This window comes from Camelina sativa, chromosome 9 (genome assembly GCF_000633955.1).
Source record: "Camelina sativa cultivar DH55 chromosome 9, Cs, whole genome shotgun sequence".
Classification (NCBI taxonomy): Eukaryota; Viridiplantae; Streptophyta; class Magnoliopsida; order Brassicales; family Brassicaceae; genus Camelina; species Camelina sativa.
In genome coordinates this window covers 30,994,510-31,006,642 of record NC_025693.1, presented here as the reverse complement: position 1 = coordinate 31,006,642, position 12,133 = coordinate 30,994,510, and the positions used below count along the sequence as shown (strand labels likewise).

General features: G+C 36.5%; 2 protein-coding genes across 2 annotated transcripts in view; one reads left to right on the top strand and one right to left on the bottom strand.

The window, feature by feature from the left end:
• LOC104715862 (eukaryotic translation initiation factor 5B) overlaps positions 1-3,851 on the top strand; it is a 4,052-nt gene extending 201 nt beyond the window's left edge. Inside the window, exons 2-13 of the mRNA XM_010433236.2 lie at positions 4-475; positions 563-1,113; positions 1,202-1,309; positions 1,413-1,513; positions 1,607-1,697; positions 1,786-1,896; positions 2,002-2,067; positions 2,195-2,254; positions 2,366-2,923; positions 3,011-3,130; positions 3,258-3,374; positions 3,471-3,851. Coding sequence (XP_010431538.1) covers positions 4-475; positions 563-1,113; positions 1,202-1,309; positions 1,413-1,513; positions 1,607-1,697; positions 1,786-1,896; positions 2,002-2,067; positions 2,195-2,254; positions 2,366-2,923; positions 3,011-3,130; positions 3,258-3,374; positions 3,471-3,536 — 2,421 coding nt within the window. The 3' untranslated portion in view covers positions 3,537-3,851. The remainder of the gene's footprint in view (positions 1-3; positions 476-562; positions 1,114-1,201; positions 1,310-1,412; positions 1,514-1,606; positions 1,698-1,785; positions 1,897-2,001; positions 2,068-2,194; positions 2,255-2,365; positions 2,924-3,010; positions 3,131-3,257; positions 3,375-3,470) is intronic.
• On the bottom strand, positions 10,723-12,133 carry LOC104713350 (putative F-box protein At1g76830). The gene has a single exon (XM_010430448.1). It carries the CDS (start codon positions 12,098-12,100, stop codon positions 10,949-10,951), a length of 1,152 nt encoding a protein of 383 aa, XP_010428750.1. The 5' UTR covers positions 12,101-12,133; the 3' UTR covers positions 10,723-10,948.

Below are 12,133 nucleotides of genomic sequence, written 5' to 3'. Positions count from 1 at the left end.
AAGACTGAAGCTCAGAAGAGGGAGGCTTTTAAGAATCAGCTCCTGGCAGCTGGTGGAGGTCTTCCTGTTGCAGATAATGATGGGGAGGCTACTTCAAAGCGTCCCATTTATGCCAACAAGAAAAAATCATCTCGGCAGAAAGGCAATGACACTTCTATTCACGTGGTAGATGAGGTAGAGCCAAAAGAGAACCCTGCAGGTGAACCAGATCCCTTACGTGAAGTGGGTTCAGCAGATACTGAAAAGGTTGATTTAATAGAGTCAGCAAACACAGACGAGAAATCAGAACCTGCTGATGTAGCTCAGGAGAATGAGAATGGGGTTGAGGAAGATGATGAAGAAGATGAGTGGGATGCAAAAAGCTGGGATACTGTTGATCTTAACCTTAAAGGTGATTTTGATGATGAAGATGAAGAAGCTCAGCCTGTGGTTAAGAAAGAATTAAAGGATGCTGTGTCAAAGGCACATGATTCAGGTTAGTATGAAATGTAGTTCTTTGTTCTTATTCCTAGTGTTTCATCCAATGTCTGTTTTTAATTTTATGTTTTGATTTTCTACACAGACCCTGAAGCTGAAAAACCAGCAGGTATGGGCAAGCCAACAACAGCTGCTGTAAAAGCTGTGCATGAAGTGGAAGATGCTACACAGACAAAACGAGCTACTCGAGCAAAAGAGGTCTCTAAGAAGGGTAAAGGTGTAGCTCCGAGTGAATCTATAGAGGGTGAGGAAAATCTGCGGTCTCCCATTTGCTGCATCATGGGTCATGTCGATAGTGGTAAAACAAAGCTGTTGGATTGCATCAGAGGAACAAATGTACAGGAAGGCGAGGCTGGAGGTATTACTCAGCAGATTGGTGCAACATATTTCCCTGCGGAAAACATCCGAGAGAGGACCAGGGAACTGAAAGCTGATGCAAGACTCAAAGTGCCAGGTCTATTGGTTATTGATACACCTGGCCACGAGTCCTTCACGAATCTGCGGTCAAGAGGTTCAAGTTTGTGTGACCTTGCAATTTTGGTGGTTGATATAAAGGCTGGGTTACAGCCACAGACCATAGAATCGCTAAATCTTTTGAGAATGAGGAATACAGAGTTCATTATTGCATTGAATAAGGTGAGACTGCTTTTCATTCTGCTAGGATGGGATTTTTGTTCTCTGCTGTAAATACTTCTATAGAAAATAAAATTTTCAACTTATACAGGTGGATAGGCTATATGGATGGCAAACATGCAAGAATGCTCCCATCGTGAAATCACTGAAGCAACAACCTAAAGATGTTATAAGTGAATTTAACGTGGAACTGAAAAAGGTAAGTTATACGTACATGTTACAAATGAATTTAACATGAGTATCTTATGTATATCACTTTGTGTACATGTTGTTCAAATTATGTTGTTCCATTGGTATTCCAGGTTAAAAACCAGTTCCAGGAGCAAGGACTCAACACTGAGCTTTATTACAAGAATAAAGAAATGGGAGAAACTTTCAGTATTGTTCCTACTAGTGCTGTTAGGTATGAATCTTTGTTTACTGTTTGTAAATCACAGCATAGCAGACAAGTTATTCATCCTAAATAGTTGGGTAACTTTGGTTCTTGATATTTTAGTGGGGAAGGGGTCCCAGATCTCTTGCTGTTGTTGGTTCAATGGGCTCAGAAAACAATGGTTGAGAAACTTACATATGTCGACGAAGTGCAGGTCTCTCTCCTCTGTCTTTTAGGTAACACTTGTTTCTGCAATGCTTCAGCATTGAGAATTCTGATCCTTTCTTGAAATTGTCGAACAGTGTACTGTCCTGGAGGTCAAAGTTATTGAAGGCCATGGAACAACGATTGATGTTGTGTTGGTAAACGGTGAGCTCCATGAAGGTGATAAAATCGTCGTTTGTGGGCTACAGGCAAGTAAAAACTTACGATCCAAACTCAAACAAGCGATGGCACCTATTGGGTATACATATATATAGAACTTGGAAAGTAATATTATTTTCTTCCTCATATTGTAGGGACCTATTGTCACAACGATTAGAGCATTACTGACTCCTCATCCAATGAAGGAGTTACGGGTGAAGGTACTTTCGGTTTCCACTTCATGTGGCTTGTTTGTTACTGAATATTCGTCCAGAAATATGGTTCATGCAAATAGCTTCCTATGTTCCGTTTTTATACACTATGAGAATTCATGGTCTGATGTTTCAGGGTACTTATCTGCATTACAAAGAAATAAAGGCTGCACAGGGTATCAAGATTACTGCCCAGGTGATTGGACTGACACTAGAATAATTTTAGTTGCTAGCCTCTGGTTTTAAATATACGGATGTTAGATGACATCCTGGATATTGTTTCCTAATTTTGGATTCTGTTTTAAAGGGCCTTGAACACGCAATTGCTGGTACTGCCCTGCATGTGGTTGGACCTGATGATGACTTGGAGGCAATTAAGGAGTCGGTTATGGAAGATATGGAGTCAGTTATGAGCAGAATTGAAAAAAGTGGTGAAGGAGTTTATGTACAAGCGTCTACACTAGGGTCATTAGAAGCATTGCTTGAATTCTTGAAGTCCCCAGCTGTAAAGATACCAGTCAGTGGTATTGGCATAGGGCCTGTGCATAAGAAGGATATAATGAAGGCGGGAGTTATGCTCGAGAGGAAAAAGGAATATGCTACGATTTTGGCTTTTGACGTTAAAGTGACTACAGAGGCTCGTGAACTTGCTGAGGATATGGGAGTTAAAATTTTTTGCGCTGATATCATCTATCATCTATTCGATCTATTTAAGGGTTACATTGAAAATATCAAAGAGGAGAAAAAGAAGGAATCAGCCGAGGAAGCAGTCTTCCCTTGTGTCCTTAAGATTTTACCTAACTGTGTGTTCAATAAGAAAGACCCAATAGTCCTTGGAGTTGATGTCGTCGAGGGTATACTTAAGGTATCATATATTTTTATTTCCAACATTCTCAGTAACTCTCGCAAGTCCTAGGGTTCACACTTTCTTATCTGTCTTGTTTGTTTTTAGATTGGGACCCCCATTTGTGTCCCAGGCAGAGAGTTCATAGATATTGGCCGCATTGCATCTATTGAGAACAACCACAAGCCTGTTGACTATGCAAAGAAGGGCCACAAGGTGGCGATAAAGGTAATGGGATCATTCCGTTTAACAAGCTTGCAAATCTTTTGTTTACAGAGAGAAAAGAGGTATCGTTTGCTGCTGTTTCAGCTTCATCATGCATTCACCTTCTATCGATGCTTTCTTTGGTATACAGATTGTTGGTTCGAATGCGGAAGAGCAGAAGATGTTTGGAAGGCACTTTGACATGGAAGATGAACTTGTGAGTCACATTTCGAGGAGATCTATTGACATACTCAAAGATGATTATCGGGTAAGTGGAGAATTTCCCCTCCCTGTGTTTTCCCGCATATCATCATCATTTTAACAACAAAATTTGATCTAAAAATCAAACCCAAATTAATTGCAGGATGAATTAGACTTCGATGAGTGGAAGCTAGTTGTGAAACTGAAGAACATCTTCAAGATACAGTAGATTCCCTGAACATTCAAATGTATACTCTTGAGCTTCAAACACTCACACGCCTTGTTATGCCGTGTCTGCGTCGATGCAGAACAAACAAATTCATCTTCCTGCTTCTAACCGAAGCATTCACAGAAGATAGAGATTAAAGAGAGACAAAAGCGTGTTTTGTTTTTGCTTTTTTTTGTTTTCTTTTCTTTTTTGGTCCTTTTCTCCCTGAGAAATGCTGAATAATTGGTTCATCAACCTTCATGCTGACAAAATTGCAGGGAAAGAAGAGCCTTTTGAGTCTTCGTGATATACAAATATCATCATCCTTATATGCCTTTTTGACTTCTCTCCATTTTTGTTGACTAAAGGAAAAGTAATCCAATAAAAACATTTGTGTCTAATTGGGTTGTCTATGTGGTGTTAAAACTTGAGTTTTGGTTTTAGAAAAATGGTTGCAAAAATGAAAAATCACATCCGTTATCAATACAGAATGAGGGTTTTTAGCCAAAGGCTTAAAAGTTAAAACTCATCATAACAGAAGATATTGTTTTTGGGGTGAATTTGTGTGATGACCAAAACAAAAAAAAGGAACGAAGAATATATTCGCTGCAAACCCCNACGTTACCGAGGGCCTCGTTTTAAAAAAATACGACGTCTGGGGGCTTTACCGGGACTAACTAGTAAAAGGCCTAAGGCAGGAAGCGATCTTAGAAACCAATCACGCCCCGTAAAAAAATCTCAATATCGTATTCGTTTAGAAGAAAAACAAAAATTGCGTTTTCATTATGGTCTTACAGAACGCCAATTACTTAAATATGTGCGTATCGCCGGAAAAGCCAAGGGGTCAACAGGTCAAGTTTTACTACAATTACTTGAAATGCGTTTGGATAACATCCTTTTTCGATTGGGTATGGCTTTGACTATTCCTCAAGCGCGCCAATTAGTTAACCATGGACATATTTTAGTTAATGGCCGTATAGTTGATATACCAAGTTATCGCTGCAAACCCCGAGATATTATTACAGTGAAGGATGAACAAAACTCTAGAACTTTGGTTCAAAATCTTCTTGATTCATCTGCCCCTGAAGAATTGCCAAACCATCTGACTCTTCACACATTCCAATATGAAGGGTTAGTCAATCAAATAATAGATAGGAAATGCGTCGGTTTGAAAATAAATGAATTGCTTGTCGTAGAATATTACTCTCGACAGACTTAATAAACCTCTAACTTAAGTAAAAAAAATTACTAAAAACAAGAGTTCGGACAACTCTCCTTTACCGTTAAAAATAAAAAGGCACAAGGTAAGGGATTTTGTTGAGGAATCTTTTTCCTATTCATGTATCATAGATTGGTAGGGGGATTTGGATCCCTTATTTGCTCTTCCCAGCATTTTCCATATGAAAGAAATTAAGAGTAGAGAATCTATTTCAAAATCAAAACAAGGTAGATTTTATATCTATTCTTTTTTTATGAGTGTGCGCAGTGAAGTGAAGAACACGCGCAGGGGAGAAGAAAGAAGGTGTGTTATAACAAAATTGATTTTACCCTTCATCATTTTAAGTCGTAATTTAATCTTATAAAAATAACTAAATAAATCTTGCAATAGTTTTAAAAAACCATAGATTTTCTTATTTATATAACATGATTCGGATAATAATCAATTAAAATAAAAAATAGTGTTCATTGAAAATTTAAACTATACAATATAGAATAAAACTAAATAGTATAAAACAAAACTTATTTAATAAAATAATTTTATAAAAGTGGTAATGAGAGTACGGTACTAGTGGTGGTTATACGATATGGTGGTGGCTACAATGATCGTGGTGGTAGTTGCAAAGGTGGTGGTGGGATAGTAGTGTTGATGTGTTGGTCATGGTGTGTGACTATAACCGTAAGAGATAAGACATAAACAATCTAATCGATCGAATTTTATGTACACCAAAAAAATTATATACTCTAGAGAATATAACATAGGCAACCCAAACGATTGAAACACACACTGGAAAAAATACTATACCTTAAATGATACAATATAGGCAATCCAAACCGAGTAAACCGCAAAAAGAAAAAAGTACTATACTCTAAAAGATAGGCAACCTAAGCAACCGAGTGAAATGCTGAGAATTAAATTTTTTCATAACATGTAGATTAACAAAATATTTTTTTTATATAAATTATAAATTAATAAATGAAAGTGAAAAAAAGAAGGATAAAGAAGAAAAAATGAGGAGAGGAGAAACAATATATATGTGTGATATATATAGGGGGAGAGCCGGTGATGAAGAGTGGTAACTGTTAATTATGTATATTGGGCAAAATTGTCAATATTATAGAAAATACATAGTATCTATATAGACATTTTTGAAGTACATTTTGGGTAATACCCTTTTATTTGTATTTATTAAAATTTTTATTTTGCAATGTTGATCCCTATAATCTTAAGATCTTACAATTATGTTTAATTGGAAATCATCAGAAAATTTAGGAACAAATTTAATACACTATTCCATAAATATCGCATACCAATCCTCTGAAATTTTGTTTCATATTTTTTGGAAACTTATTAATATATGTATTCATTATATTACATATATCTAGAAACATATTTTGTTATATATACAACAGTATATGCGTTAAAAATATTAGTTCATATATGTTAGGAACTACTTCCATATCAACAAAGTTTTTAAAGCAAATTACAATGCAATCAAATATATTTTGCTTGCTCACAAAGATTTTATTAAAAATCTATCACAACTAACCCTAATCGCTTTCATCTTATATATATATATATCAATTTCAATTCCAAAAGAACGCATCATTTCTACAAAGCTCAAATAGCTCAAAGAACAAAAATGGTTGCTACTTGTGTTTTTCTTCATGTTTTGTGACCTTACAAAGCCGCATGGTGCGTCCAAGTTAAGATCTTATATTGTCAAATCTTGCGATACAATATCAACATAGCAATCTATTTATTAGCTTAATAACAATAGCCAGTTTCTTACTCCTGACTTCACATTTAGAGCTTCATTTCTAAAATATTCTTAGGATGTGTTTCTTTGTCAGTTGGATATGTCACTTATATATACCAATTATGAGATTAGAATCGTATACCTTGCATATCTCAACCACCAATTTTTTTTTGTAGATTTAATACAATTTGTAAACGAACCTTCATGGTTGCATATCTATTTCGTCCAAAGGATCTGACGTTCGCTTCGATTAATATGTAAATTACAATCTTTTTTCTTTAATTGCTTATTCGCCATGTATAATTAGACCAAGAAAACCCACAGATGATAACGATCAACATTGGACTTAAAAGATTTGTTTTGTGTTTTGCTTTTCTAAATTCAAAAACTATTATATATAGCCATCTTTTTGAACAAAAAAAAAAGATAGCCATCTATTGCTGAAATTAATGTTTACAATTGCAAGGTTTAAGAGTATGAACACGATGGATTTGAATCAACACTAGTATAAATTTAAAATATTATCAACTCTATGTTAAAACACGGGTTACATCGTCATTTAATTATTTGGTCAATACTGCCAATATTAGAATATTAAATATATTAAATCAAGGTAATTTAATTAAAATTCTGTAAAACAATTAAACATTAGCAAAATTGTGATTTAATAGCTTATAAATTACTTATTTATGTTTTTAATTCTCTTATAAATATAATTACTATTTAATTAAATAAAACAAACTAAAAAATTAAAATTTTATTATATTAAAAATTATCCCGTGGTGTACCGTGGGTTTAAAATCTAGTATTATAGGTTAATGGTTAGTACAGTCAGTCTTTTTTTTTTTGTTAAAGGGTACTCAATATTATAGATAAATGCCCAATGGGCTATTTCCGGATTTAGGCCCATTTACAATATCCCCTTAGGGCCTAAACCACATACAACAAACCAAGTAAAACCAAAAATCGAAATTGACTCGGGTTTAATTAATGACGAACCGGAATTAAACCGGTCGTCTGTAACCCTAATCCCAAACTGTAGAACACAGATTGAGCCGCCGCCCATGAGATTGCGGATGCTCATCGGATCAGGACCTCCGGTGAGCCTGGACGACGCGAGTTAAACGGAGATGGTGATCCAAGATCCGTTGCCATCCCGCCACCGTAGAGCAGCTTTGAGGAGGAAAAAGAGATCCGAGCTTTGCATGTCGACGAGATTCATGCTCATATGTGAGAGAAGACAGGCGGTAGGGAGTAGATCTGAGAACCTTCGACGGTGGCTTAGTTCCTTCTAGCCGGAGACGACCTCCCCCATCGAACAACGACTGTGAAAAACCTCCAGAATCTCCAGTCTTCGGATCTAACCACCTACCTCTCTCGATCCTTGCCGTGAATCTCCCTCTTCTACTCCGCGTCGCATCACCGCCGATAGAGCTCTTTACCGTCGGTATGTCGCGGAAGCTTCTCCTTCCTGCTGCTCCCTTGATTTCGATATGAAGCTTTACTTTGTTGATGCTGCAGTTTACGGATGAAGAACCATGGGCCTTGGGGCTCTCTTCGTCGCCGGAATCGACGGAGAACCCCCATCGACGGTGCAAGAGGTTGTGGTCAGAAGAAGAAAGAGTTTGGGAGAAAAAATCGCCGCGAGTGTCGGCCATGCGCGACGATTCTCTCTCTATGTTTTGTTTAAAATTGAAGTGAAGTTGTGTCTTCTTTAAAATTTTTTTAGTTAAAAGAAGTACAGTCAGTCTTTTAGTTAAAATTTTTTATTGGTTATTGCTGCCAATTTCCCTTGTTTTTGTTGAGAAATTTCTTTATACAGTATTCTTAATAATTTATATGGGACTCGTGTAGTAACTAAGGGCATGTGCATCGGTTGTCCTACAATTTTGGTCCTTCAATTATTTTATTTATATTTTGAGAGTTTCTTAAGTTTTGTATAGCATTGGTGTCCTTCAGGATATGGTCCTTCATAGTATTTTTAATTAAAAAAATTAATTATTTAAATAAATATAGGAAAACATATTAAAGTTTTAATTTAAATAAAACATATAACATTGACATTAAAAACATAAGAAAATTACAAACTTACAAAAACTTGAAAAAAACAAAAAATACAATAAAAACATGGAAGATTCTCAACTTCGAATGTACATTTTGTCTAATAGCCTCAAAAAGATTTGTTTTGTCAAACAGAGGAGACTCGATGAACATGCACAAACCCAGAATTGCATGAAGAGAATACCTTGTCAAAAATTGTAGATATAGCTGGTTATTTACACCTCCAGGAGTACTTGATTGATCACTAGAAGAAAGATCAAAGAAGACTGTCAAACAAGTACTTTTGTCGAGGCCACACATCTTCCAAACTGTAGTATTCCCCTCCCCAATAACTGTATTAGAAACGCTTGGGCCTTTCTGCAATTGTTCCCAAAAAAGCATAACTATTAAACTATCTACCATAATTTAAAGACAAAAAGATAAACTTCTGTAAGAATAGCTTCAACCTTTTGCAATGATGCGCAAGGTCCAATAATCCCTTGGATTTTTACGTCCTTTGAACAGATGACCTCAAGTGTACCACTGAAATGATAGGTTGAAAAACGAGTGAGAATGTCACTAACTAAATTACCTGATCAAGTGCGGATGCAAAAAGGTCCAGTACATGTCCTTGGTTAACCAATTGGTTAGCGAGAGCATCATAAAATTTCTCTGCTTTCTTATAGAAGGGAGCTGCATCTTTATCGAGATCTTTGTGTGAACGCAAAGGTTCTGATAGATCCTTTGACACAATCTGCAGAAGCCAGAGGAAGTACTAACTCAGAAGACGAACTTTGTATCAGAGGCCAAATATGAAATAAGTAACAAGGAAAGTTTGAAGTGTGCTCTGCTCCTAAACAAATTTCTTATTACTATACTTGCAAGACAAATGGTCATATAATACGGAGATGCATAACCCACACGTAGCTCAGCACAAGATGAAGAGAAAATCCATCATAGCTCAAGATTACAGCCTAACAGATTTGCAATGCAAAATTCAAACTAGCTTAAGCAACAAACTAGTCATCTTATAGCATATACATCCCATCCTTACACTCAGAAATTCATACACTCATCCAGCTAACCTAGAAACATAATCTAAAAACCTAATTCGAACCAAAACTGAGACACGCAACTATCGAAACAAAAAACATAAACCAAAACCGTAAATCAAAACAAAAAACAGAGACATTTGCAGCGTAAACCCAGAGATAAAACTATTATCGAGAACAATCGAACCACAGACTAAACAATCGAACACCAGACTTACCGAATCAGGGGAAAAAATCGAAAATACAATACAATAAAATTCCTAAATCGTACATACTAAACTAAATCAAAGAACCCTAAATCGAGAGACTAAATTCAGGATAAAAAATTGAAACCCATAACCCTATATCCAACTCTAATAACAAATAAGAGACTCAATCGAGAACTCTAAATCGAGAATCAATATCGAATCGACAAACAATATACCAAACCCTAAAATCGCAAACGGCGTTGGAACACTAACCTCGTGAGATTGGAACCGGCGGATACCCTTCAAGATGAAACCACAGATCGATTCGGATGACGAAATTAACTGATGCTTTCGCCGGGAAAACAAGTCGCCGTCGAGAGAGAAAGAAACAATAAAGAGGGAGTCGGAGATGAAAAAAAAAAAAGTGATGTTTCGATTTTTTTGTTTACCCTACCCAAACAATACAAACATATCACACGCAGACACGTGTAATGAAGGACGATGGAAAAACGTCCCCTAATAAGGAACGTATCTTGTTAATATATCGAATTTTGATTTAAATTAAATCACTTAATTGACAAGAATGGTGTTTAGGGACACCGATGCAAATGCCCTAAAAGCAAGCTGCTCCTCCTTTTATGGAGTCTCTTCACTTCCAAATCACACTGCATCGCCCTTATTAAACATAAATGGGAGGCAAAGGCTTTCCTTTATTTCTCTTATTTCTTTCGTTTTTTCCGGTTATTATTTTTTCTTTTCTCCCTTACAGTCCACCATGTATATTATATTCCGATATATTAAACCACATGGGTAATGTTTGTTGTACGAGTTAGATGTGATTTCGTGTTAGGTGAAAAGAACTGAATAAACATAAATGCAATCATAAACATTTATTAATGCAATCATAAACATTTAATATTTAATTATAAAGAAAGAAGATGAACGACTATAGAGTTGAAAACGAACATTAATCCCAACAATACCAGTTGGGAATTAAAAAGAAAAATTATCATATAGTAGCATATCAACGATAATAGAAATGAAAACGAACACTGAACCCAATAATAAAAATAAACTTAGTACTATAATAGTAATACTTAGAGAATTCTTAAATATATTTAAGCAACCAGTTTCTGATAATGATGAGTACTGACCAACTCTTGATCTTCAATTCTTCATATAAGCATAGGACTATCGACATGATGCACGAAGGTATCCACAAATCGGAACTCATCATCACCTCCGCCCAAAAGTTGAACCATAGATCTTGTGAATGTTTCTGTAGGTATATCGTAGTAGATCACAACGAGTGATCCCTCTTCGTTAACCATTATTGTTGCGAAAACAAGTTGCTTTGTTCTTGTGGTACCCCGGAAACGATATACATGCTTTATTTCATCCTCAGCGTAGCCTCTCCAGTTACGAATCAGTATGCTGTTTTTGGACCATCTTGAATAGCCATGCAATTCCCACATTTCAAGATAAGCATCGCCGCCGCTGGGTTCGTAAACGAACTCATTTGTTTCATCCACCACCAGTGCAGGTTTCCCGTCGTAATTGACAAATCTCCAGAAACCTTTATTCAGATCGACATCTTGAGGTGATGGAATGAGACGAAAGGTTTCATTCCTGACGTCGAAGCTCATTATGATATTCGACTTATCAGATTTAGTAGCACGATAATACAAAACTCCTCTGTCACATACTCCATGATGAACGGGAGTATGAGGAACATTGCATACGAGTCTTCTCCAAGGTTCTTGATCACCCGGTCCCACTCCCACCGTCAAAACCAGATATTCATTCTCCCAAGGAGTTTTGGGCTTTGTCTTTGTACATAACACCTTAAATTCATCCTCTCCTTCATCGTATCCGAACTGAGTTGTTATCTTTGTTGTTTCATCCGCTTCGACCATTGGTAAATCCAGGAACTTCATCGTGCCCGGATTGCAAATCACAACCCTATTTTTATTCTTTTCTTGAAGACATACCAAACCTCGGACCGGTGGAGAAAACATAAATTCTCCTTGTAGTGAGATGCTGATCATGTGACGTTGTTCACCAGATATCTGGTCTTGATGAAGAGAACGAAACAACACTTGATATTCGCTTGGTGTTGTCGCGTCCTTGTCGTCGATGGTGGCGAACAACTCTCGGGGCCTTCCCATGGATCGCGTCAAGTAGAGTTCTTTGAAGCTTTTCGTACGGATCGTAGCTGCCAATTTCTTCGAGACACTGATGCATTTCACCAGGGTGTTGGGAGACAACCGTATCAGAATCTCATTTCTGATTTCTTGAGGAAGACTTTCGAAAGTTATTCCCTCCATTATTTTTTTTCTCTTCAATTATGATATTTTCGT